The 26,847-nt window shown below is 28.1% G+C and overlaps 8 protein-coding genes across 8 annotated transcripts; 5 read left to right on the top strand and 3 right to left on the bottom strand.

Moving 5' to 3' along the window:
* Nucleotides 1–284: 284 nt before the first annotated feature.
* Nucleotides 285–5,711, top strand: MKS88_002258 (regulator of nonsense transcripts 1; the record flags this gene model as incomplete). The annotated part of the gene is made up of 1 exon (XM_067215254.1): nucleotides 285–5,711. One exon carries the CDS (start codon nucleotides 285–287, stop codon nucleotides 5,709–5,711), a length of 5,427 nt encoding a protein of 1,808 aa, XP_067073697.1.
* Nucleotides 5,712–8,389: 2,678 nt separating this feature from the next.
* Nucleotides 8,390–9,398, top strand: MKS88_002257 (uncharacterized protein; the record flags this gene model as incomplete). The annotated part of the gene is made up of 2 exons (XM_067215253.1): nucleotides 8,390–8,399; nucleotides 8,608–9,398. 2 exons carry the CDS (start codon nucleotides 8,390–8,392, stop codon nucleotides 9,396–9,398), a joined length of 801 nt encoding a protein of 266 aa, XP_067073696.1.
* A 910-nt stretch (nucleotides 9,399–10,308) lies between these two features.
* MKS88_002256 (uncharacterized protein) lies at nucleotides 10,309–11,626 on the top strand (the record flags this gene model as incomplete). Its single annotated transcript, XM_067215251.1, has 2 exons — nucleotides 10,309–10,337; nucleotides 10,774–11,626. 2 exons carry the CDS (start codon nucleotides 10,309–10,311, stop codon nucleotides 11,624–11,626), a joined length of 882 nt encoding a protein of 293 aa, XP_067073695.1.
* Nucleotides 11,627–13,176: 1,550 nt separating this feature from the next.
* On the bottom strand, nucleotides 13,177–16,599 carry MKS88_002255 (U3 small nucleolar RNA-associated protein 25; the record flags this gene model as incomplete). The annotated part of the gene is made up of 1 exon (XM_067215250.1): nucleotides 13,177–16,599. The coding sequence occupies one exon, from the start codon at nucleotides 16,597–16,599 to the stop codon at nucleotides 13,177–13,179; it is 3,423 nt and encodes a 1,140-aa protein (XP_067073694.1).
* Nucleotides 16,600–16,914: 315 nt separating this feature from the next.
* On the top strand, nucleotides 16,915–20,145 carry MKS88_002254 (methionine--tRNA ligase; the record flags this gene model as incomplete). The annotated part of the gene is made up of 3 exons (XM_067215249.1): nucleotides 16,915–16,942; nucleotides 17,330–17,385; nucleotides 17,803–20,145. 3 exons carry the CDS (start codon nucleotides 16,915–16,917, stop codon nucleotides 20,143–20,145), a joined length of 2,427 nt encoding a protein of 808 aa, XP_067073693.1.
* Nucleotides 20,146–20,342: 197 nt separating this feature from the next.
* On the bottom strand, nucleotides 20,343–21,305 carry MKS88_002253 (uncharacterized protein; the record flags this gene model as incomplete). The annotated part of the gene is made up of 1 exon (XM_067215248.1): nucleotides 20,343–21,305. One exon carries the CDS (start codon nucleotides 21,303–21,305, stop codon nucleotides 20,343–20,345), a length of 963 nt encoding a protein of 320 aa, XP_067073692.1.
* Nucleotides 21,306–22,560: 1,255 nt separating this feature from the next.
* On the bottom strand, nucleotides 22,561–24,546 carry MKS88_002252 (uncharacterized protein; the record flags this gene model as incomplete). Its single annotated transcript, XM_067215247.1, has 5 exons — nucleotides 22,561–23,060; nucleotides 23,394–23,738; nucleotides 23,960–24,195; nucleotides 24,320–24,381; nucleotides 24,505–24,546. The coding sequence occupies 5 exons, from the start codon at nucleotides 24,544–24,546 to the stop codon at nucleotides 22,561–22,563; spliced, it is 1,185 nt and encodes a 394-aa protein (XP_067073691.1).
* A 521-nt stretch (nucleotides 24,547–25,067) lies between these two features.
* Nucleotides 25,068–26,595, top strand: MKS88_002251 (uncharacterized protein; the record flags this gene model as incomplete). Its single annotated transcript, XM_067215246.1, has 4 exons — nucleotides 25,068–25,203; nucleotides 25,453–25,689; nucleotides 25,837–25,937; nucleotides 26,263–26,595. The coding sequence occupies 4 exons, from the start codon at nucleotides 25,068–25,070 to the stop codon at nucleotides 26,593–26,595; spliced, it is 807 nt and encodes a 268-aa protein (XP_067073690.1).
* Between the last annotated feature and the right edge of the window lie 252 nt (nucleotides 26,596–26,847).

Here is a 26,847-nt window from a genome sequence, read left to right as displayed (position 1 = left end):
TCACATGTAAAAGATCAATAAGTTTTGTTCTGGGCAGCACAACGTATTATAAGTTTTTATATGTATGTGTGTATATATGTAAGCATATATAACATGCACACATGTATACATACATATGAACAACTCCATACTTGTACATAACATATACAAATGCGAACCCATTTGTAAGAACATACTTTCACATGTACACGTTACATACACATCCGTACATGCATGCATTTGTTTTAATTTTTTTTTTTTTTTTCTAAATCATACGGAACAAAAAATTTACGTATAACAAAAATATGGATAAGACATTTGATTACAACCAAATAGATGTTGATGATGTGGACGACTTTGATGATTTTTATGATTTTTACCCTCATAATGAAAAAAAAAAAATAAATAGAATAAGTAAAAGCTATTTTTCTGATGACTATTATGATTATGATATGAAAGATGCCGATGAGAACAGTACAATACATAAGGAAGGGGTCGGAAGAAGTAAAAGGGAAATGAAGAATAAGGATCAACATAGTCAGAATAAGGACAATACGAATATTAAATCAGTGAATTGTTCATATACGGGTTCTGTGGAAAAAAAGCAAGAGAAGAATGAAGATGATAAGGTGTGTGTGAGAATAGACGACCGAAGAGAAATTAGACACAAGGGGGATGAAAAGAAGGAGGAAGGAGAGGAGGAGGTAGAAGTAGATGAAGTAGAAGTAGATGAAATAGAAGTAGATGAAATAGAAGTAGATGAAATAGAAGTAGATGAAATAGAAGTAGATGAAATAGAAGTAGATGAAATAGAAGTAGATGAAACAGAAGTAGAAGAAGTGGAAGAAGAGGGAAAAGGGAAAACCGTAGGGATGGATGTAAGGCAGAATGTAAGGAAAAATGATCAGCGCCGTAATGCAAAAGTAATAGATGAACTTGGTGGTAATGAGCAAGACGGAATTTCTAAAAAGAAGAAAAAGAATCATAATAATCAAAAACATGAGCATACGAATTCATTTCACGTGCAAAATAGTATAGAACACTTATATGATGTTAGCAATTATGATGACAACTTATCCAGCGGATGCTTGGAATACCCCAGGGAGGATTATGATTTGGAAAATAAGAAAAAGAAGAGGTACGAGGAAAGGGATAATGTCTGGAGTAGTGACAGTAATAGCAATGGGAATATCAGCAATAATGAGTACATCCGTAATGGTAGTAACAGAAACGGGAATAGCAATAATAATAGCAGCACTAATAGCTACAGTCGTATCGGTAGTAATTATGCAGAAAGAAGAAACACGAACGAGCGCAGCAAGCATAGTAACAATAACAGTGTTAGTAATAGATCTAGGCTTAAAAAAAAAGAAGAGAAATTAAAATATTATAGATGCCGTTATTGTGAAATTGATTCTATTGATAGTGTTGTTCAGTGCAATACATGTGATCGATGGTTTTGTAATGGGTCCTATGGTACCTGTGGTAGTCATATTGTTACTCACTTAGTTCGATCAAAACATAAAGAAATTAAATTACATAAGAATAGTCTACTAGGTGAAACTATTTTAGAATGTTATAATTGTGGATGTAGAAATGTGTTCTTGTTAGGATTTCTGCCGACATCGGAGGAAGGGGTTGTCGTAATTATCTGTAGGGACCCCTGTTTGGCTAGATTTCTTTCGTTGTATGGTAGAAGTAATGCAAGGGGAAATGAGGATGATCATGCAAAAGAGCATGCAAAAGAGTATGCAAAGGAGTATGCAAAGGAGTATGCAAAGGAGTATGCAAAGGAGTATGCAAAGGAGTATGCAAAGGAGCATGCAAAAGAGTATGCAAAGGAGCACGTAAAGGAGTATGTAAATGATAGTGAATCAACTATAAAGAAAGGGGATATTGGGAAAAAACAAGAATTACATAACAATGAGAAAGGTGTTAAATATAAGAAAGAGCAACAAGATACCGATGACCATGACGATAACGTGAGAAGAGCGAAGAACGACGTAGATATAACAACAGGGAAGAACTACATAATTAGTAGCGATGAATTTTCGTTTAGTGAAGATAACTGGAGTGAGTTGGAGGGGAAAAACAGCATGAACTATGACAGTTATTTCTGTTATGATAAAAGGAAAAAGAGAGAAAGGAAGAATAAAATTGGCAAAACTGATGAGAAGAATGTTACTAGTGATGAAGTCAAACACGAAAGGAGAAAAAGGGACAAAGTGGAAGGGGAAGGACAAAGAAATGCAGAAAGGGGTGTGCAAAAAAGCGGACACGCTAATAAGCATGATGTGTGGGAACCTGATCAGAATGGTAGTATCAGTGAAGGTAGCCATGATAGTGACAATGGTAGTATCAATGGTAGTATCAGTGGTAGTATCAATGGTAGTGCCAATGGTAGTATCAATGGTAGTGCCAGTGGTAGTATCAATGGTAGTGACAATGGTAGTGGCGGAATGGGCGAATTAGCCGAGTTGGGAAAGATGAAGGAATGGAATTTAAAAAAATGGCAACCACTAATTGAAGATAGGTGTTTTTTAGATTGGCTAGTTAGTATTCCATCTGTTGAGGAGGCAGAGAAGAAAGGAAAGAAGTTAGCTACTTCATATAATGTAAACAAATTAGAGGAATTATGGAAGAACAAAAAGGATGTTTATATAGATGAATTAGATTCAGAAATATTAAATGATGAACCTGTAAAGGTAGCACTAAAATATGATGATGTACATCACTATCAGTCTATTTTTGCACCATTAATTAAGTTAGAAGCTGATTATGATAAATCAATTAAAGAAGGGCAAAAACAAGGGAATGTAACAATTCGTTGGGATATCGGATTAAATAAAAAAAGATATGCTCATTTTATATATGTGAAGGAAGAAAGTGAACTAAGATTAGTAGCAGGAGATGAGTTGAAATTGTCTTACACATATCCAAATGGAAAAGTATGGTCATGTGAAGGTCATATATCAAGATTACATAATACTGAAGAAATAGCATTGGAGTTACGAATTTTAGGAACAGCTGATGGTCCATGGGTTGACAATATAACTACTGGATTTTCTGTTGAATTTGTATGGAAAAGTACAGCATATGATCGTATGTTATTAGCTTTAAATGAATTTGCTTATAATTCGTATTCACTTAGTGGTTATTTATATCATAAACTGTTAGGTCATGATATATCTGATGAATCTTTGGAATATTATAAAAACGATTTAGTATATAATAATAGTAATAGTAATTATCATAATAGTAATAGTAATTATCATAATAGTAATAGTAATTATCATAATAGTAATAATCATAATAGTAATAATCATAATAGCAATAGTAATTACAACATGCATGATGGAAAGAGAAGGGGAGGATTACCTATTGTAAATTACTCAGCGCCAAATTTAGCTCCTCTTAATCATTCCCAAATAGATGCAATAAAAAAAAGTTTGGTGTCCCCTTTGTCATTAATTCAAGGTCCACCAGGAACAGGTAAAACATTAACGTGTGCTACTTTGGTATATCATTTATCTACTATGAGAAAGGGTGGAAAGGTATTAGTGACAGCTCCGAGTAACGTTGCTGTTGATCAGTTATCAGTACGAATTCATAGAACAGGTTTAAAGGTTGTTAGATTGTGTGCTAAAAGTAGAGAATCCGTTCCAAGTATTGCTGACTATTTATATTTACATAATCAAATGAAACTTTTAAAAAGTGATATAGGTGAAGAATTAAATAAATTATTAGAATTAAAAGAAGAAGTAGGTGAGTTATCGCAAAAAGATGAAAGAAGATTAAAAAAATTAATTTTTTATGCTGAACAGGAAATCTTAATAGAAGCAGATGTAATTTGTTCTACATGCGTTGGTGCAATGGATAAAAGATTAAAGAAATTTCGATTTAGTCAAGTATTAGTAGATGAAGCTACACAGTCAACAGAACCAGAATGTTTAGTTCCTTTAGTAACAGGTGCAAAACAAATAGTACTTGTTGGTGATCATTGTCAGTTGGGTCCTATTATTGTTTGTAAGAAAGCTGCAAATGCAGGATTAGGAAAAAGTTTATTTGAACGATTGGTTATGTTAGGTATTACTCCATTTAGATTAGAAGTACAATATCGTATGCATCCAGCTTTAAGTGAATTTCCTTCTTATGTCTTTTATGATGGTTGCTTACAAAATGGAATAACATTAAAAGAGAGGGAATATCCATTAAAAAATTTCCCATGGCCTAATCCCAAATGTCCAATGTTTTTTTATAATACAGCAGGACTAGAAGAGATGTCTGCATCTGGTACTAGTTATCTGAATAGAAGTGAAGCATCAAATATGGAAAAATTAGTACGTACATTATTACAGTGTGGTTTGAAAGCGAATCAAATAGGTGTTATTACACCATATGAAGGACAAAGAGCATATATTACATCTTTGTTACAAAAAAATTTACCATTCCAACATGCATCAGATATAGAAGTAGCTTCTGTTGATGCTTTTCAAGGAAGAGAAAAAGATTTTATTCTTTTATCATGTGTTCGTTCTAATAAAAAATTAGGAATCGGTTTCTTGAATGATCCTAGAAGATTAAACGTTGCTTTAACAAGAGCAAAATATGGATTAATCATTTGTGGTAATGCAAAAGTTTTGTCAAGACAACATTATATAACTAAGGAGAAAATTAATTCTAATGAAACTATTACAAATGTAAATTCTGTATGGATTAATTTATTGACACAATTTAAGAAAAAGGATCTAATAGTAGAAGGATGCTTATCTAATTTGAAACTAGTCACTATTAATATTCCAACACCTGTGAAACAGCCATCCAGATATATTAATTTTAATTATTTTGAAGGATATGAAAGGGCTGACAAGGGTAGAGCGTTAGGTTCTACTTCATTTAGAAGAATAACAAGTGCCGGTTATGTGGACAACATATACGGGAATAGCAGAATTACTAATTACAATTATACCAGTGGTAATTATGATAGAAACAATGACAAGTTCAATTATAATAGTGGTAAGAACAGGAAGAAGTTTAACAGTAATATCAGTAGCACTTCGACAAACCATAACAATAATATATCTTATATTAATATGAATATGTCCAATCACAGCTACTGCAATGACTCTGTTATGAACAAGGACTTCTTTAGCTTCATGAACCATCATCCCGGAAGCAAACATGGTTTAAACTCCTACATTAACAATATGAGTCAATTATCACAGCTTAATGATTATTCTGTCGATAATAGGAATTTGTTACTGTCAGAAGGTGGGAAGCTTCACGACGCATCCTTTTCGTCTAACGAAAAATATAACAGCAGCGTGAAAAACTGCAGAAGTAACTGCGGCTCTATCTGCGACAGTAGTATCGGTAACAATCCTTCTAATTCCAATTTTTTGTATTACAACAATAATTTGACAGAAGACAAGAATATGTCAAACAACTCGGTAGATTTAAATTGCAAAGAAGGTTATTACAACTTAAATTCAAAAAATTGCGATATATTTCCTCAATTATTTTATTATAAAAACAATCAGAGTGATAATTTCCATCCTTCTTACCAATATGCCAATGAGACTAATGAAAACCGTAGTCTGACATTAGCACCCAAAAAATTTAAGAATAAAAATGTTATGTCGAGTTCCGAACATCCAAATATGTTGCTGCAGGATGGTTCCGTGCTTGTAGGAGATTTCAAGTTAAGCGGCGATCCAACGCAAGATGTGTGATATGCAGTTAGGAAACGACGTTATTTTATTTTTTTAACCTTATCTTTTATTTTTATATTTTATTTATTTTTATTTTTTACTTATATTTTTTACTTATATTTTTTATTTTACTTATATTTTTTACTTTTATTTTTTATTTTATTTTTATTTTTTACTTGTATTTTTTATTTTATTTTTATTTTTTACTTGTATTTTTTATTTTATTTTTATTTTTTACTTGTATTTTTTATTTTATTTTTACTTATATTTTCATTTTTTATTTTTTTTACTTCCATTAAATATGAAGTAAAATTTATGTTCCGTTGAAGATATGCCTAGATAACTTCATTATGATTATCTGTGCCATTATGGCTAATAGGTCAAAGGTCGGATGTCAGGATGTGGTTGAATGAGAAAGTAATATGAAAGGAAAAAAAGCAAATAATGCAGTAGGTACAATAGATGCAATAGTTGCAATAAGTCGCAGTGAGTGCATTAAAACCAAATGAGGTTATATAATCTACGTGTTTGAAACACATTTATGCTTATTTGTTATATATGCAAATTAGGGAAACTATACTTTGAGCGTTTACTCAATATGCACTTTTAAAATTTTCGGACATTTGGAAGCCCACAATATGAATAGTACGAGACAGGACTAGCAAAACAAATAGAAGGAATTCCTGGTAAAATTGGACGAGTCATATGAACATGATAAAAAAGAGTTAAACATTTGTGAAATCTTTGCAGAATTTGGAAATATGCCTTAATGATTCAAAGAGGGGGATTATAAGCCAAAAATTGGGAAGTGGTCTGCAACGAATAAAAAATAGTTCTATGGTTAATGTGCCTTAGCTAGGGAAATGTAGCTAAAATAAAATAAAAATAAGTTAGCAAAAAATAGGGAAAATTAAGTGAGCAAAAAAAAGGAGCAAAAAAAAGAGCAAAAAAAAGAGCAAAAAAAGGAGCAAAAAAAAGGAGCAAAAAAAAGGAGCAAAAAAAAGAGCAAAAAAAAGAGCAAAAAAAGGAGCAAAAAAAAGAGCAAAAAAAGGAGCAAAAAAAAGAGCAAAAAAAAGAACAAAAAAAAGAGCAAAAAAAAGAACAAAGGAAACGTAATTTAAATTTAGGCAAACGTGGCAAAAATGACGTTTAAAACTAGTCAGGAAGAAAAATTTATATGACTGAAAATATTCTGTAAGTGCAATGATTATTAAAATGTAAGAATATGTCAAATGTTAATTGTAGGTAAGAACACAGAGTAGTACACGAAGGTATGAGAAAATATGGGGAATTAAAAATGGTAGAATGAAAACATAGAAACATTGTAAGTTTTTTAATTGAAAATAAAAATGTGTTGTGATGTATCAGTCATTATAAATGCACTTAGTTGTGTGAAGGGGATAGTAATAATTATTTTATTTTGTTTTATTATTATTTTATTTTATTTTATTAATCGCAAAATTAAAAGTAGATTTTTTTACTTGAATTTAAGATTGTGAATCATTGCCTTATTTATGTAAAAATAAAAGGATTACCTATATTTTGAGTTTAAAGATCTTTTATATTTGTAAAAAAAAAAAAAAATAAAAATTATTCGTAAATACACATTCGTTGGTACCCTTTTTTTTTTTTTTTTTTTTTTTTTGACGTTATATGAAGTTTAGTGTGAATAATTTTCTATTAGCTAATTAAATTAACAACATATTAACATGTTAAGAATTTTTTTTTTTTTTTTCATTTTTGGGTAAACCTATAGAGAAATATGTAACAAACGTGTACGTAGTATTAAAAAGTGTTCATAGAATAAAGTAAATTGACGTAACTGTAAAAAGCATGTAGCTGTGTTAGTAGTTAAGTCAGTTTTCTCGGTAAGAGATACTTCACTTCATAAGATTACAAGCTATATTAAATGTCTCATTAAGGCGAATATTGTACATATACATAACCATAAATATGTATATACAATCATAATTGTGAACAGCAATACACATATAACATCTGTTTAAACCTACGTCTATTTTTATTCATCAATGAGGAAAAGACTTACATTCCTTACGGAAAAACTTCATAAAACGTTATTCTGTTGTTCCTTTTTTTATTGGAATTTTACACAATATAATATAACCTGCACAAGCAATAAATAACAATGAGGAAACCATAACACTTGAGGAGAAGGTGCATGCACAAGTTAATTTTATTATATAGGCACCATGTTATCTTTAAAGTAAAGATATATGTATGAAAGGGATGTGCAGAACGGTTTTAAACATTTTGCTATAGTGTCTAGTATTTAATTATTTATTATTTATTTATATATTTATTTGTTTGTTGTTTTTTTGTTTCGTTTTTTGTTTTTATTTTTTTTCTTTTATCCTTTTATATTTTGTCAAATCAATTTTGGCCGTTTGTGAATGACCACCAAAATCTTTCTTTTATTTTTCATTTTTCATAAATAACAAAATTGAGATAAAGCATATTTGACCTTACAATAGTAGAAAAAAAAAATATATATATAAAAAAAAATATATAAAAAAAAAATATATAAAAAAAAAAAAATATAAAAAAAAAAAATAGCATATTTAAATGGATATACTGACATAAATATGAATATCCACAACTGCAACACTGTAAAACATTAAACACCAAGTGGTAGGAAAACTTTTTTATTTTTTTAATAATGAATGACCCGCAGCTCTACAATGATTCATAGTAAGAAAAAAAATAAAAGCACATAATATTCAAAAAGTATGATTAAAAATTATGATTAAAATGTTGATAAAAAATTTATGAAAAAACATACGCTCACAATACACATGTATAAACGTACATGTATGCATATGTATGTATGTCTACACATATACTCGTTAATATATATCCACATACATGTACGTATAACCTCTTTACTGCTCATCTAAAGATAGTTCCACATCGAAGAAAAAGTTTCTCACGTTCAATGAGAGCAAAGTATTAGTTGCCAGTACTTTAAGAACTGGAAGAGGAATAGAAATGTTAAATAAAATAATTAATGAAAAATATTTGTTAAGAAAGGAATATAATAATTTAAAACTCCTGACCAAATTAGGACTTTTGGAAAAACAGAAACTTGGTTATAGTTTATGGTTTATAGAAAGAAAAATTAGATACAAATTGATCATCACATTTAACGAATTTTATTATAAATGTAAAATTTCTGAATGTGTTCAGGAAAAAAAAAAAAAATGTTATAAAAATTATAATGGCTTTAAAAAGGTATATGGATTATTTAAGTTAGAGTCAATAATTCAGTTAAAGGCGAAAAAATTAGTACAAAATTTTTTTTCTAAATTTTTTGTATTTAAAGAATTGTTTTTGTATAGCAAAAAAGGAAAGAAAGGAATAGATAATGTCTCGTTACATCAAAAAGAAACTAGTATTGTGAATATCCAAACTAATTGCACATTTCCAAAAGACTATGAATACTATAAATGTACGAATTATCATTTACACAAAAAATTTCCTTTGAGAAATATCAATTGCGCGAGCGCAAAAGAGATAAACTATGTATATAATAATAATTATATGGAAAATAAAAACACAACAAAACAAAATTACTCATTGAACAAATCGTATACCTTACTACCGTTAATACCTTATTATTACGATAATTTGCCCTCTATTAAAATGTCTCATCATAATAAAGATTTGATTAAAAATGATTATATCAGATAGGCAAGAAGAACAAAAGTTTATGCAAATTATATAGGTGTCCTTTTTGATCAGAACACATAAATATTACCATACGCATTTATACAGTGCAAATTTGATGAAAGTGCGTTTTTGCAAAAACCATTTTATGCTGAAAAGGCTCGACTGTTTAAGGTTATACGAGCGCTTATAGGAGCGTAAATATATGTACACATACATACATATATCAATACATATATGTATATGCGTATATAAACAGTGGCATACATTTTCAAGATAAGTAAGCCCACGATACTATTGATGACATTAAATAATTATATGTTTATAACTTTAAAAAATTGATATATATATATATATATATGTATATATTTTTTTTTTTTTTTTTTTTTTTTTTGCAAATGGGCTAAAATAGCCCAATAAAGTTATAATACCACGGGAGAAAAATCGTCCTCATATATGTGCGTATATATGTATGCGTATACGTACTTACTGCATGTGCATATTTATGAGTCTGCATCATTTCTCTTAAAAAATATATTATGCCCAAGGAACGCAAAATGGAGCATATTATATACTTATGTGAATGCATATATATATATATATATATATATATATATATATATATATATATATATATATATAATTGATGTTAATTACCATTATGGAAAAACGTGCTTGCTTATTCCGTTCCCCCTAAACGAATCGATAAGGGTTTTAAAATTTTAAGCAGCGCTTACATTATATTATTGTAATAAATCATACTTTTTTTCTCGTTTTAGAAATATGGTCTTTACTAATTGTTATTTACCCGTTCGTTGTTGAAAGAGAGTGAATAATAAACAAAATAAAAAAGTGACATAAAGAGGAGTTAAGACAGGATAAGATAAAATTAGATAGAATGAGATAAAAAACGAAAGAAGTAGTGAAAAGAAGAATGGATACTTTTGCCATTTTACCAAAACGGTAAGAAAAAATGTTAGCTTTTATTATGAACATTTAGCAAAATTTGATAATAAAAAAGAAAAGAATATGTTATGCATATAGTAAAATTTAGTTATATGGAAATACAAAACTTAGGAAACTATTCGAGTGTAGGAACATTTTAAGTTTTTACGAGTAACGTTAAAATTTTGTCCCATACATTTTTGTAAGAATATGCATATATGGAATAAGGTGGTATGATGCCTTTTGAGAAGTGTATTTCTCTCCTTTTTCTGCCATAATGTATATGCATATATATATATATATAATATATATATATATATATATATATATATATATATATGTATGTGTGTGCAAAATATGTATATGTGTGTATAAAATGTATATATAATGTGTACGTGGTGCATTTCGGATGATCAGAAATAAATACGCGTTCATAATTTCCCCCGACAAATAGATTCGAAAAGGGTTTGGTCTGCCTAGCTGACACTCTTCTCAAGATTTTGGTTTTTAACTTATATTATTCTTTTGATAAAATCAAAGAGTATAAAGTGGCGAGAGGATATGGAAAAAGGGGGACAGAAATATTAAATTTAAAAAATTTGGAAAAATCGAAAAAAAATATTGAGAAATGCATTGATTTATGTTTAACAGTTTTAAAAAGTATAGAAGGAGATAATAATTTTTTTATGCAGTATATTTTAGAAAATTATTGTTCAATTCATTTATATAATAGCGTTGACAAAATGAAGAAAAAAAAAAAAATAAAATTTGATGATACTTTTTTGATATCTCAACTGTATAATTACTCATCACCTTGTACCAGGAAAAAAATTCTAAGAAATATGGATGAGGAAGTAAATGAAAACAGAGAAGCAGAAATAAATATATTAATAGGAAATGAACAGGTGAATTCTTACATGAACAAAATACCCATTATGGATTCTTTCATAGATAAACATAAAATATACTCAAAAAATGACTTGATAAATGAATTAAATAATTTTTTAGATAGTTTTTACCTGAACAAAGTTCCGATAAAGGAAGACAATGAAAAATTTATCATAAGTCAGAAAAGAAATTTAATCGATGATGATTGTGTTACGAAAAATTTATTTTCTGAATATTTTAATAATTGTAGAAGAAACAATAAATTAAATATATTAATAAAAGAATTAAATTTAGATAGTTTGAAAAATTTCCACAATATTTTACTTAAAAATATTAATTTTATTAGAGCCTTTAATTCACAAAATAATGACAAAGAGAATATAGATAACCTTGAGTTATCTACATTTTTTGACTTTTGATATAATCGAATAAAAATATTAACTGTTCTTTGAACTATAAAAGAAGATATCATCCCACGTTTTGTAGCTCATCTGTCTGTTCAACCGTTTACTAGTGCAGTACGTTTTCTTAATAATAGCCTGCGTGAAAAGGTCATTTATTATTTTACTATATTTTTTTATTTTATTTTTACTATATTTTTTTATTTTATTTTTACTATATTTTTTTATTTTATTTTTACTTTATTTTTATTTTTTTATTCAATGTACGTGCGTATGTACACACACACACATAAATATACATATGCATATACATGTGTGTGTACGCGTTACATTTAATTGTTTGATTTTTATTTTGAGATTGACTGTACCTTTTTTTTTTTTTTTCTTTTTTTTCCCTTTCTCCCATGTTTTAGTTTCATTGAAGTGTATTACTTTTGTTGTACATATATTTAACTTATTTGTAAACGTAATATAACCACTGTATTTTAAGTTATTCGTAATATTAGTTCATTTTTGTGTACCATAAAAATTTATGTTATTTTATTACGTTATTATTTTATTATTTTATTTTATTTATTATTTTTTTTTTTTTATGAACAAAAATACCAAAAAATTACCAATATGAATAAACGTTCATGCGAAAAAATGAATTTATCGGATTATGAACTACAGCTAGCTAAAGCTAAGAGTGTTAGCAAAAGAAAAAAAAAAAAAAATATATGTATATATGTATATATATATATGTGTATATGTATATATGTGTATATGTATATATGTATATGTATATATGTATATATGTACACACATATGTACATGGTTTTCTATTTTTTTTAAACTAGCTATTACACACGTTCATATTTTCAACTCAAAATTTACAAGGTGATATCTAGGCTTGAAGAAATGGAAATTGATTTTTATGGAGAGTTCGTAAAGCTAAACATTTTGGTGTAATTAAAAACATAATAAAAAATAATAAATGAAGGAGGAAATACAAAAAAAAAAAAAAAAAAAATTTGAAAAAAGGGGAAAAAATGCTAAGAAATAAAAAGAAGTACGAAAATGAGGAAGCAAAAGTAGTACTTATTGCTACTCATTAAAACAATTACAAATTTTATCAATTTTGCATTTTTTCCATGCAGAAAAAGACTAAATATAGACATTTATAAGAAAATTATTAATGATATATAATTGATGTAATGTAATGTGGTGTGGTTGACGTCTTTCTGATATGGTCTACAGAGAGAGGAGAAGAGGGGAAAGAAACATAATCTGTATGAAATGCGATAAATATTCACATCAAGGATTCACGTACGAGTTAAAAGGGTATCGCTCGTTCGGATGGATTATATTGCTCTATATTTTGTGCTACTTAAATTTAAATATATTTTTGTATATGTATATCCATGCACACATACACATATATGCATGTATATATTTAAGTACGTACTCCTGTACTGCCGTATGCATACGTTGTAGACGGATGCTTATAGACGCAACAACTCACAATTAATTTTGCTATTTTTTACAGTTTTTCTAACAAAGCAAAAATACCCTTTACTTGAGCTTCTTCACTTGAAGAGCGTTATCTTTCCATTGTTCTCGCTCACTAAATGCTTGGCTCTTTTTTGTCCTACAATTCTTTCCAACTCGTATGTATGATATTTTGTGTAATAACATATAGAGGACGTATTAACGTTCCTGTTTAAATTTTTAATTAACTCAAAGTACATAAAAATAAATTTTGGAGGGGAAAAAAAGATGATGTGGTTGGCCCCTGCAAAAGTACATCTTTCGTAAAAAATTAAACGACCAGTAACTAACAAAATATTAATTCTTCCAAACTTGAATAATTTCTTAATTTTTAATAATTTTTTTTTATTTGTATATTCATTAACCCCTTTAAAAGAGATATCTGTTTTTCTTAGTATTTCATTTAGTCTTATATATTCAATATAGGTTGGTAGAAATAGGATAAGATGTTTTATATTTGTTAAAATGTCAACGACATTTGTTGAAAAGAAATTTATGATGTTTTCTTCTATTTTTAACACATTATCACACTCTATTTTTTTGAAATATTGATTCGTGCTAAAATAATTTCTTATATTTAATAAAACAGTAGCATCATTATAAGCGTCACTATGAGCATCATTATTCCCACCATTATGCATACTACTATGAACACCATTTTTTATAAATAATTTTATGTAACTCCTGTAATTATTTGCTAACTGGATTAACGAAATAAAATTCGTGTCTAAAATACTAGAAGAAATAATTGTTTGTCTATAATTTTTTATATACCCATTTACTATATATTTGGGTATTCTATTTATATTTGCATTTCCCCATCTTAGTAATGGTTTATTTATAAAATCAAGAACATTTTTTAATGTTAACAAATTCTGCATTAGAATTATGTCTACTTGGTCTATAATTAAAATTTCAATAGATGATAGAAAGTCATATTCGTACAATTTTTTTTTTTTCCTATTAAGTTTTATTTTTCGCTTGTACTCATTGTTATTTTTATTTTTTTTTCTTTTTGATGATGAACTGTTTGTGTCATCTATTAGTTCATAATTATCTGAGGAATCGGTACCACTCAGTAAACGATTCTTCTCTTCTCCCTCTTCCTGACTTTCTTTAATAATAGTATCTAAGCCCAGAGGAGAACATATTAAAATATCACTATCATAAAATGGACTATATATCTGTATTCTTTTTTCATCATCTAACAACTTTATTCCTAATCTGAAGCAGTCATCATTATTACCTCTATATAAGTTAATATAATCAAATGTTCTTTTTTTTTTTAAATATTCTTTTTTCATTTTTTTTTTCTCCTCTATGGTTATATCATACTCAGTTAGTAATTTATTTTTATTTTTTATTTCACTAGGTTTTAATAATTTGCATATTAAATCTACATATTCTTTAGCAATATATCTAAAAGCACATAAGATCAAAATTTTCGGTTTAGCAAAACTTTCATCACAAAAATCTTCATCTAATTGTACATTATTCTTGTTTTCCACCTGTTGAGTTTTTTCTAATTTTTCTATTTTTTTTCTGATATACTTTTTTCTTTTTCTTTTTTTCTTTAAGTGGTTTAAATGATGAATGCTGTTTAGTAGCCTTACAAAATGGCTGTTCAGAACATTCTGGTTTGTGAACAAAACGTCCACATACGAATTGATATAGTGAAAGTATCCCCTTAATTCATCGCTTTGCTCAATAATGGCGCTTACATCAAGAAATGTCTTCTTTTTTTTTCCATGCATCTTGCCGCTTTTACCGTTGTTTGTTCTGCCGTTTGATCTTCCGTTTCGCTCTCCATTTCCCACTTCATTTATATGTTTATTTTTTTTTTCACTTTTCCCCCCTTGTAATGTTTCGCATTGTTCTTCTTCCTTGTCCATATTGGCATTCACCACGCGACATTCAGTTTGGTCTTCCTGTTCTTCTCTTTTTCCGCAGCTAACATATTTTGTAATCCTCATATTGTAGTACCTTTCTAGGTATATGTATATATCACTTCTAAAATAGGAAATGGGGTGTTTGAACGAGCAAAGATAATTTCTCAAGTTGCATAGTATTGGTTCATATATATTATAGAAATTATGTTGATCTAAAATACATTTTGGTTTTGTGTCCAAGATGTTGATCAAGTAATATGTTATATAATTTTTTTCCAAATAGCTGCAAAAAAAATAGGGCTTAATTTCAATGTTATGAAAAAACTGGAATTTTGTCTCTTCCATTTGATCATCTTTACCCTTTTCGTCTTCACTTATATTTTTGTCTACATCGTCATTTCTACTTTCTACTACAGCATCGTTTGTATCTTCCCGATTTCCCCTCTTCCTAAAAATATTCGTTTCAAAGAACAAATTAGAGCTAACATATATATCTTCAATAGTTTTATTCTTATCTTTCATTTTTTCTTTTTTTTGTTTTATTTTATTTAATTTCTTTCTACAAAATTGTTCCATAAATTTTTCATTCACATTTTGGCAAAAGGTAAAATAATAATCCATTTTATCTTCCCATATTTTGTAAGACCTGTTACTATAATTGTTATATATATTATCGGCCTTGAAACTGGCATAATAACTCGGTGGAACTGTGCCACCTTTGTCCATCCTACTCTCATTATGATCAAGGGCATTACATCCCCCCCTTTCGCTGCCCCTAATACCATTCCTAGTTCTGCCCTTTCCCTTGCCGTTGATTTTGCCATTATCGCGGTTACTGCTACTGCTATTGCTACGGCTACTACGACTACTACGGCTACTACGGCTACTACGACTAATACGGTTACTACGACTATTACTGCCATTCCTTTTTTCCCCGCTGCTTGCAAAATAGTTGCTTTGATTTCTTACATTTTTTATTAACATGGACATATACATTTCATCCACATTTTTTAACACGTTTATCCTTTTATTTTCCTTATGTTTACTCCCTAGCATTCTTGGGATATTTCCCTTTTCGGGATCTACCTCCTCATCCTTTCTTTGGATATTTATCGTTACATCGTCTTGCAAAAATGAAGACGCGTATTTTACTTGACTGGTTATTTCGCTATTTAGATTATTATGTACATCCCAGTTTTCATTTCCTTTATTTTTCTTTTTTAAAATTTGTAAAAATGTAACATGTGGGGACTCCTTTTTATGTTTTGCCTTTTTTTCTTCTTGATCTGATGGTCCACCATATATCTGCTTAGGTTCTTCTTCTAATTCCTTTAATTTTTTGTACTCTCTTAGCAGTATGATGTTAACTTTTTTTTCCTTTTTATCCTGCTTTTTTGCGTCCTTTTCTTCCTTCACTTCATATACTTCATTTACCGAGTCAACTTTATTTTTTTTATAAATATTTAATTTTTTCAACTTTTTTTTTTTTTCTCTTTTTACGTATTCTAGTTCATACAGCTCATTGAGTGACGTGATCCTCCTTTTCTTCCTTCTTCGATTTGGATTGCTCATTTTTCTTTATTTTTTTGTAAAATAGTAGGTTAATTATTGCAAATATATGTACTCATTTTTATACGTATACGCTTTTATATGTATATATATTTATATATACATATGTACACGTTAATGTACTATTTTTCTGTTCGAACAAGAAAAGCATAAAACACTTACCTTCTATATATATGCATATGATTCATTTAATTAGAGTGGAAAAAAAAAAAAATAAAAAAATAAGGAAAAGGTAGTTTTAAAAAAAAAAAAAAAAAAATGGATTATTTGTAAAATAAGCATATCCGACGTTATTAGAATGAACAACGAGATTTCAACATGTTAACAAAATTTGGATCACAGGTAAGTGCGACATAACTTATACATACATAAACGTACATTTATGCATACATTTATAGATGCATATATACATAAGAAATGCGCAAAAAATAGATTGGCATAATTAAAATAAACTAACTGTCCTTATGTTAATTTTTTTTTTTTTTTTTTTTTTTTTTTTTTTTTATTTTTTTTTTTCTCATAATTTTCCAAAAAAAAAAAAAAGATCCCCCCTAATAATAGCCAACTCCTTTTAGCATTAAAAAAAAAAAAACAAAAAACAAGGGGGTATGACAAAGAAAAATATTCTTTTCGTTTATACATGTATGACGATATAGTAAAATATACATTGTTATGTACATTTGTGCTTGTATATATACACATAATTAATAAATATTTTTATAAAATGAGTTAGACGAATATATATTCTCTCAGAGAGATACCTTTTTGGTGCCACTGGCAGTGGAAGTGGTAATAAATTTTCACATGAGTCTATAAAAGATAAAGGAAGAAAAAAAAAAAAAAAAATTTAAATAAATATATAAATAAATAGATAAGTATATAAATAAATAGATAAGTATATAAATAAATAGATAAGTATGTAAATAAATAGATAAGTATGTAAATAAATAGATAAGTATGTAAATAAATAGATAAATATGTAAATAAATAGATAAATAAATGAAAAGATGAAAAATAAAAAAAAAATAAAAGCTACAAACAGTCTTGCTGAAAATTATGAGATATTTATTTGTTTTCTTTGTTTTTTTTTCTATCAAATTTATTCTAAGAGTAAAACCATCCAAAGCAGTAACTCTGTGTTGTTATTCGCTTATATCACTTAGAACGTTTAAACGTCGTATACCGTTCTTGCTCCCGAGCATTAAGAGACAGACAAGTTTTTCGCTCGAAAGGGGGAGAGCAAAATTAGCTGCAAAGTTAGGCTCAAAGTTAGGTCGCTCTTCTTTAAATAATCTGAAAAATAGTAATTTATACTTTTATGTAATAAATAGAACACAAATTCCAAATGTGCATACAAAAGTGAAAAGGGGTAAAGCGGCGAGGCCCCTAAACAAGTCATATCAAGTAGCGGGTGGAGTAGCGGATGAAGTAGCGGATTGTACAGAGGATGGTGTAGCTAACTGTTCAGGAAACCATACCTTGAAAGGCCAGCAAAACAATTCGATAAAAAGCTCGCTTCTTAAAAGTGGAAGGAACAATTCTATTAATGAGGAAAGTTATAACCATGTTGAAAATGTAGTGCAGTATATAGCAGAAAGGGATGGGGAAGATGAAAAAATTTTTTTTATTAGTACTCCAGTTTATTATGGAAATGATGAGCCGCACATCGGACATGCATATTGCAATGTTTTAAGTGATATAATAAAGAGATTTATGGAAGTAGGATATAATAAGAATAAAAGAAAAGTAATCTTTTTTTCTGGAATGGATGAACATGGATTAAAAATAGAATTAAAATCAAAGAAGATGAATATTAGTAGTAATATACACATTGATAATATTTGTAGTTATTATAAAAGGATGAATGAAGAACTAAATGTAAAAGTTAACTTATTTCAAAGAACAAGTAATACTTTTCATAAGTCATTTGTACAAAATGTTTGGTCATATTTACTAAATAACAATTATATATATAAAGACGTATATAAAGGGTATTATGATGTAAATGAAGAGAGATATCTGAACGAGTTTGAATATAAGGAAGAAAAAAAAATAATCGAAAAAAATCAGAAAAACAGAAAAAATGAAAAAAATAAAGAAAGCCAAAAATACGAAAAAAACGGAAACAACAAAAAACATAACATTATATACATTGAAGAACAAAACAGTTATTTTTTTAATATACTCAAATTTAAAGATTTCTTAATAGATTTTTATGAAAAAAATAAAGAGTATATTTTCCCGTGTTATTTACAAAAAGAAATTATGTATTCTTTAAAAAATGATTTGAAGAATATCTGTATAAGTAGATACAACACAGAATGGGGAATAAAGATCCCAGGGGAAGAAAAAGGATCTATATATGTATGGTTTGATGCTTTACTATCTTATGTGTCAGCTATATTATATATAGTTAAAAGGTATAGTAACAATATGCAACGTCGTGGAATCGCAAATACGTTTGACACTATTGTCGATCCAGTATTACCTGGGTCCTCTTCAAACAAGGATGAGAAGCGTGTGCGGGAGTACGATTTTTTATGTTCCTATGAGGACATTCTGGAAATGGTCAGCATGAATGGAGCTGTCTGTGGAAGCGGCGATAGCAATAATGACAGTAACAGATGCAGTGACAGAGGCAGTGACAGATGCAGTGACAGAGGCAGTGACAGATGCAGTGACAGAGGCAGTGACAGAGGCAGTGACAGATGCAGTGACAGAGGCAGTGACAGAGGCAGTGACAGATGCAGTGACATCGGTAACATGGCGGTGTCTAAACTGTTTGCGCGTGCGTGGAATCCCCATGTACAGATAATAGGAAGGGACATACTAAAATTTCATGGAGTATTTTACCTTTGTTTATTGAAAAGCTTGAATTTAAAACTGCCTGACAAAATAGTATGTCATGGATTAATAAAAAATGAGAATATAAAAATGTCAAAAAGTTTAAATAATGTTATAAGCCCATTTACACTTTTAAAAAGGTATAATACTGATATATTAAGACTATATTTTATAGGTAGTGGAAATATATATGAAGACAAAAATTTTAAAGAAAAAAATGTGTTAACATTTGAGCTTTTTCTTCGTAATAATGTAGGTAACTTATTATACCGAGTTGTATCATTATGTCTTGAAAATAAATATGAAATAATTAAAGAAATAAAAAAAGAGGATTATTATAATTCTTCTATTTTAAATGAATGTAGAAATATGAAAAAAAAATTAGTTAAATGGATAAATAGTATGGAATACCCTCTCTTTTTAGAAAATTTGATGATACTAATAAAAAGTGTTAATAAATACTTTGTGCATAAGGAACCTTGGAATTGTACTCATAATTCGGACAAATTTAATGCTATAATATATGAAACATTGGAGTGTATAAAATTCATTTCTGTGTTTATGTATGCCATTATACCACACACGTGTCTGACTATTTTAAAAAACTTAGGTTTACAAAATGTTCGTGAGGACACGATTTCCTTGTGCATGATGAATGAGATGACCAAAAAATTTATTATAAAGAAGTTGATCAAAATTGTGTAAAAAATGGTACACTGTGATGTATGTATGCGTATGTACGTATGTGTATGTATGTATGTATGTATGCGTATGTATGTATGCATGCGTATGTATGTATGTATGCGTATGTATGCATGTATACGTATATGTATAATATATGTGCACGTGCATATATGTTAACCCGTTTTGATAACTTTTCTTTTTTTTTTTTTTTTTACGGATCAGTAATTTTTAATTCTAGGTTTATTCCTAGAAAGGTAGAGATGCTTAGGAATGCGAGAATAATAAAGATAGGGAAAATGTTTGATATAAGGTCTCGTTGCCCATCTGCTCCTTCCTGACGTATTTTTACGGAACCATGGATGTTTTTTTGAAAACCATTTTTTATATTTTAATTTAATTCCATGTTTTTTAATATATTGTTCATATTCTAATGATGATTCTTTTATGTTATAATTGAATGTCTTGGTTATAGGTCTATCGTATGGTGCATCTATTTCTCGTTCTTCAAAACTTTCTGGTAATTTTCTTTTTAATATAATTCTTCTGTAAAACCATGTTCTATCAGTTTTTAATGAATCATGGAAAAGTAGTAACTCATCAATAAAATTAACATCTACATTACATGCTTGAGCTAAATATTTTTTACTCTCTTCATGAAATATTTTATAATCATCTGAATCTAATTCGTAGGGTAAAAACGAATTTAAAATTTCATATTGTTTTTTTAATTTTTCCAATTGAGGGTTCATTTTTTTTTTATACTTGTAACTTATACTAAAAAGTTTAAAGTAATCACACAAGTCTTTTAAAAAAAATTGAAATTTACGATAAGTAAAAATACCTTCATATTTCATTAAACATTTTATATAATATTCAAAGAAATCCTTTTCTTTCTTTTCACTCTTATCCCCAATTTTTAGCTTATCCTTTATATTACTTTTTTTAAATAAATCTATAAAATTTTTAAATATGCTACTATTATTACTATTATTATCTGACCCTACTCTTAAACTTGATGTATTCTTTTGGTAGTTATCTAATTTTATTTTCATATTTTTCAAATTCTCTTGATTAAAAGATTGGCCAATTTTTGTTAACAGAGATGTGCCTCCACATTTTTTTTCTACTCTTAAAAAATAAAAATTTTTTACCTTTGCAATAAGTGTTTTCTGCATCTTCATTCACGTTGTTACGCTGACCGGAAGCGTCCACGCTCGTGCATGTATGGAGCACTATGTGTGTATGGAAGTGTGTGTGTATGAAAGTGTGTGTATGGAAGTGTGTGTGCACGTAAGTGTGTATGGAAGTATGTAAGTATGTATGGAAGTATGTACGGAAGTATGTAAGTATGTATGCATGTCTTTGTAAATGTACACACAAATATCTACAAGTAATATAAGTATGTAAACAGAAAAAGAAATATATATGTGTACACGTATATATCTTCAAATTCATATGTATGCAATGGTATGTGCTCCTAAAATTGGGAATGCAAGGAAGGAGGGCACACAAATGTACCTAACAGTTGTATTTCAAATACAGTTTTTCATTTATTATAACAGCATGATTAACTGCTTTAAAAAATGCCTCAGGAACGACTCTTTTGCGTCATATATTGTGAGCAAATATATACATACATACATACATACATAAATATATATATATATATATATATATATATATATATATATATATGTGCTTACGTATGTACGTTTATAACCGACATATAAGTATTTTTGTGCATATATGTTCTTTCCTTCATAATTCCTGGAAGGTTAGGTGACATATCTTCACAGTTAAGTTATTTTTATCCATTTTTCAAAATTTCGAATTTTGATAGCATTCATAAAATAAAAAAAATATATGTATACATACATATATTTACATATACATACATATATGTACCAGTTTTTAATAAGAATTCGTTAAAGGTTGAGGGCCTCACTTAAAAAAGTTTCACGCGTGCATAAATTAACGCGTGTTATATGTAATATATCAACATAAGGAAAAAAAGAATTAAGCCAATATAAAGAAAAAAAGAAAATCTTAAAAGAAATAAAAACAAGTAAAAGGTGGAAAATAAAATGAATAAACCATAATTACATTACACAAATTATTAGAAGCAGGCAAATAAATTTTTGTAGTCAACAGGGGAAAATTTTTTAACTGCTAGCCAGAAAAAAAAAAATGAAATAAAAAAAAAAAAAAAAATATATAATATAATCAAATAAAAAAATAATAAAATAATAAAAATTAAGAAAAAAATATGAACTGTTCAGGATAAAATAACAGAAGCAAAGAACAATAAAGGACTGCAGTATTTTTGTCGGGAAAATTAAAAAAAAAAAAAAAAAATACTACAAAATAGTCAAATACGTTTCTTTTTTTTTCTCTACATTACTCTTCTTTTGTTTCTTTTCTTTCGTTTTCCATTTTTTATATGGGTATATTATTTTTTACGTAGTAAAAAAAACAGCTAAATATGAAATACTCCGGTATTAATTTAAACGAATGCATTGTAAATCCTTTGTACAGATTCGAAATTTTGTTGATAAGCGTTTTTGAGCACTTTTCTTTATATAAAATTTTAAAATGCTTCGATAATTTTGGGAAATATTGTTCATACATAACATGATACTGATATGTTCGCCTTATAGTCTCTAGTGGGTATGTAGCTATCTGTGCCACATAACCTGTTAGTACACCCAAAAAGATGTAGGGAAAAAAACTTGGAGTCTTATTAAATAATTTTTTATAATCCTCATTTGTGTTATATTCATTCTTTTGTTCCTCTTTTTCTAAGGATAAACTTTTCACTTGATAACTGAAATCAATAAAATGCTTTGTAAACAGTTCGTTTAACTTAATCGTTATGATCAAATACGGGATGAAGCTGAACAAGCATAGGCTGTACCCCGCGTACAAATTTTTAATTTCTACAAACAGGGGAAAAGAAAAACATACATATATAAATTAAGAGTGCTGTAAAAATAAATTAATAAAATATAATAATAAAATAGAATAATAAAATAGAAAAATAAAATAAAAATATTCGATATGAGGACAAGTATGCGCAGCATTCGCGTCCGGCGGAAAGTGCACAAATTTATAGCAGCAATGAAAAGAATATGCACACGCGTCTGACTGTACGCATGCACATGTGCATTATGTGTCTGTGTTGATCATGTGTTCACTATGCAACGAGTGTTATATGTAATCATTTTTCTAGCCCTTTCTCATTTCTTTCGCTAATTTTTTTTTTTTTTTACTTTTTTTTAATAATTGGTCATATATAAAAAGAAAAATGCTCCTGTTATGCAGTTTCTTATTTCTAATTATTTCATGATTCAGCTGCATGCAATTATGAATGGTGTCTAAAGGATATGCTATTGTTGCAGCTAAGCAACTTGAGGTGTATAATAAGAAAAATTTAACAAAAAAGTAATTATAATTGCTACTATTATTAGTACTACTTATAGAAGTGGTATATAGAGATAGGCTGTATTTTATTCTATCATGAAATAGTAATCTTAAAAAACTGAATGATAAAAAACTCAAAATACTTGCATTGTATCCCCACCAAAAGGACGTTACGCCTTGATTTGAGTGTATGCCTAAGGGGGTAAGTAAGGGGTAGTTTCACATATGTATGGGTTGGATGTGGAAGGAAGAGTCGAGCAATGTTATATCATTGCGAAGGTGCAGATGAATATATGGATGTACATTTGTATATGTGTTTGCACATGTGTATATATATAAGCGCGTATATACATATAAATATATATATATATATACATGCAGGGGAATAACTACCCCGTTTATGATACCGCCTTACTTCTTATTATGTTTGAGTATGCAAAAGAAGGCTGAAGCAAAATGCCTTTAAAGAAAACTGGTCGCACTTGTTTAATGATTACAGTCCTCTCCAGTGGTGAAACAATAAGTTTTGAAATTAAATTTGATCCTCCATGGGTTAAAAATGTTGTTATAAATAATTCTTTATATTTTATTTTTTTTTTTTTTTTTAAATAATAACTTTCCATATGAAAAACATATACAATACTTTTTATGCTGTAAAAAATTTAATGAAAAATAAAAATATTAATGAACTTTTGGAAAAAGGGAAAAAGGTCATTAGCAAGTTTTTTTTAAAATAAGAACAAAAGAAAAAAAAAAAGAAAGATATTAAGCATACCACTCTTGTGGACTTCTCAGTTGTATATAAATGGTTTCATATAACTCTGTATTTTGAGTAAACTGTTAAGGGCCTTTAAAACTCAAGGGGTGATGTAACAAAATTATTCACTCAATACACAAAAAATGTAATTGCGTACGTATGTATTTATATGTACGTATATATATATATTTATATATGGATACTGAGCTTAAATATAAAACGCTTTTTACAAACGCAACTCTCATTTTATTTTATTATTTTATTTTTTTTTTTGCATTCATTTGGAGGTGTATATATGTATATGACAAAATGTTTAAACGGATATATAAGGATTTTCTTTTTCTATTTTATCTTTTTTTTTTTTTTTCTATGGTACACAATTTATTCTTTGTTTATGGAAGGACATATAATTTTGTTAATATGCTCATTTCGTTTGTAACAATTTTTTTTTTTTATTTAATTAAATGTTAGCTTAATGAGTGTTCCATTTTTTCTGTTAATGAATAAATAGCAGGTAAGAATGTACACTATATTTTTTTTCTTTTCCACTCTGCTTTTTTTTTTCCCCCTTTTCCTTTTTTAAATTTGTTTTATTTTTATTTTTTATTTTATTTTTTATTTTATTTTTATTTTATTTTTATTTTATTTTTATTTTATTTTTATTTTATTATTATTTTATTATTATTTTATTATTATTTTATTATTATTTTATTATTATTTTATTATTATTTTTTTTTATTTAACTTGTTAATTTGTTGATATAGTTATGGAGGGGAAACTGGGTTATAAGAAAAAAAGAGTGTTTGGAAATGAGCTAGCCGAAAAGAAAAGAGTAAACAAGAAAATCGTATTTTTTAATATGATTTATTTGATGATACTTTTTATAATTTGCTTTGTAGGAGGTTGAAAAAGAAAGAAATAAAAAAATGTGTAACTCTTTATATATGTAGTTGCGTGTGTGTATGGGGGTGTATGCGTATGTTTGTACGAGCGTCGTTACTGTGCGCAGGCATATGCATATTGTAAGTCCTCATGCGTATGTATGTATATATATATATATATATATATATGTACACATATATATATGCACATATGTAAGTACATTCACATATGTACACGTGTTGCCCGTTTTTGCGTGCACCAACTTGTAGGAGTACTGTTAGGGTTCTTAACCACGTCATACACACCTGAAATAAACATAATTCCAAACAACCAAAATATATTTAAGTTTTTATATAAAAATAATAAAGTAATTATAGGGGGGAAATTAAAAATCAAAATAAATATAAGCAATTATACTATTTTATCGTACATACTTAATGCAGAAAATGTAAAATATTTCTATTTTCCCATAGGGGAGAATTATACATGTCTGTTGTACAACGGAGGTTATAAAATAGAGCGATAAAAAAAAAAAAAAAAAGACTATTATTTTGCTAACACGTAGCATATAAATATATATATATATATATATATATATATATGAATATATACATGTATACGTATACCCATATGTATATGCTAACTGTTGTTAGGAGTGGAAGAAATATCATCAAATCAAGCACCTTTAACTCATAGAAGTGAGATCAGCGTCCCTTTAAACAACAGCGAAAGTAGTTTTTCCACAAAATTATCTGTATGAAAAAAGGAGATAAAATGGAAAAGAAAAAATAAATGTATATAATAAAATAATAAAGCAATAAAGCGATAAGTTGATGAACGAATAAATCGATGAACCACCAACACCGCGTTCTTGTTGACATATTTGTAAAAATTATATTTGTATGTACCCATGTACGTATGTATGTCTGTACGTATGCATGTCTGTACGTATGCATGTCTGTACGTATGCATGTCTGTACGTATGGGTGCATGTATTCATGTATGCATGTCTGTACGTATGGGTGTATGTATTCATGTATGCATATAATGTTCCTCTTATTCTTTTTCCCTTTTGAAAGGTTAAAATAAGGTATACCCTTTTGAAGCGATCGGATGACATATTTTCTATACCATTACACTTAGGCTACGAGATAACAAATGCATATAAGGCAGAAATACAACCATTATATAATGATTGTATACGATTTAATAAATTATATTTTTCCATACGACTCGATGATTTATATATATCGAACGAGTTTAGAAAAGTGCATAATGACAAGAAGTACGAGTTAATATTTTCATGTAGATGTTTTATAGATGATAAGGTGCATTCATTTTTTAATTCTGTGGGTGTAAACAAAAATGCAATTTTGTATAACTTAAAAAATGATCCATCATTAGTAGACTAGTTAGAAGTGTCAAATTTAGCTCCATTATGATAATCTAATTTGGTATATTTTCAAATTAATTAAATTCATTTGGCTCATCCTTCCGTGTTTTGTTGTCACACTCGTTTTTCATATTCACCTGGGTGCACATATACATGTAAATTTGCTGCTACAAATACAGCTATATTTGTGCTTACATGTATGTTTATCTTTCTCATTACTCTTATATTTATATTAACATTTTTAGGGTATTTCGTGTCCTTCCGTTCCTTT

Source organism: Plasmodium brasilianum, chromosome 8, assembly GCF_023973825.1.
Source record: "Plasmodium brasilianum strain Bolivian I chromosome 8, whole genome shotgun sequence".
In the NCBI taxonomy this organism is placed as follows: Eukaryota; Apicomplexa; class Aconoidasida; order Haemosporida; family Plasmodiidae; genus Plasmodium; species Plasmodium brasilianum.
This window is presented reverse-complemented; position numbering and strand designations above follow the sequence as displayed.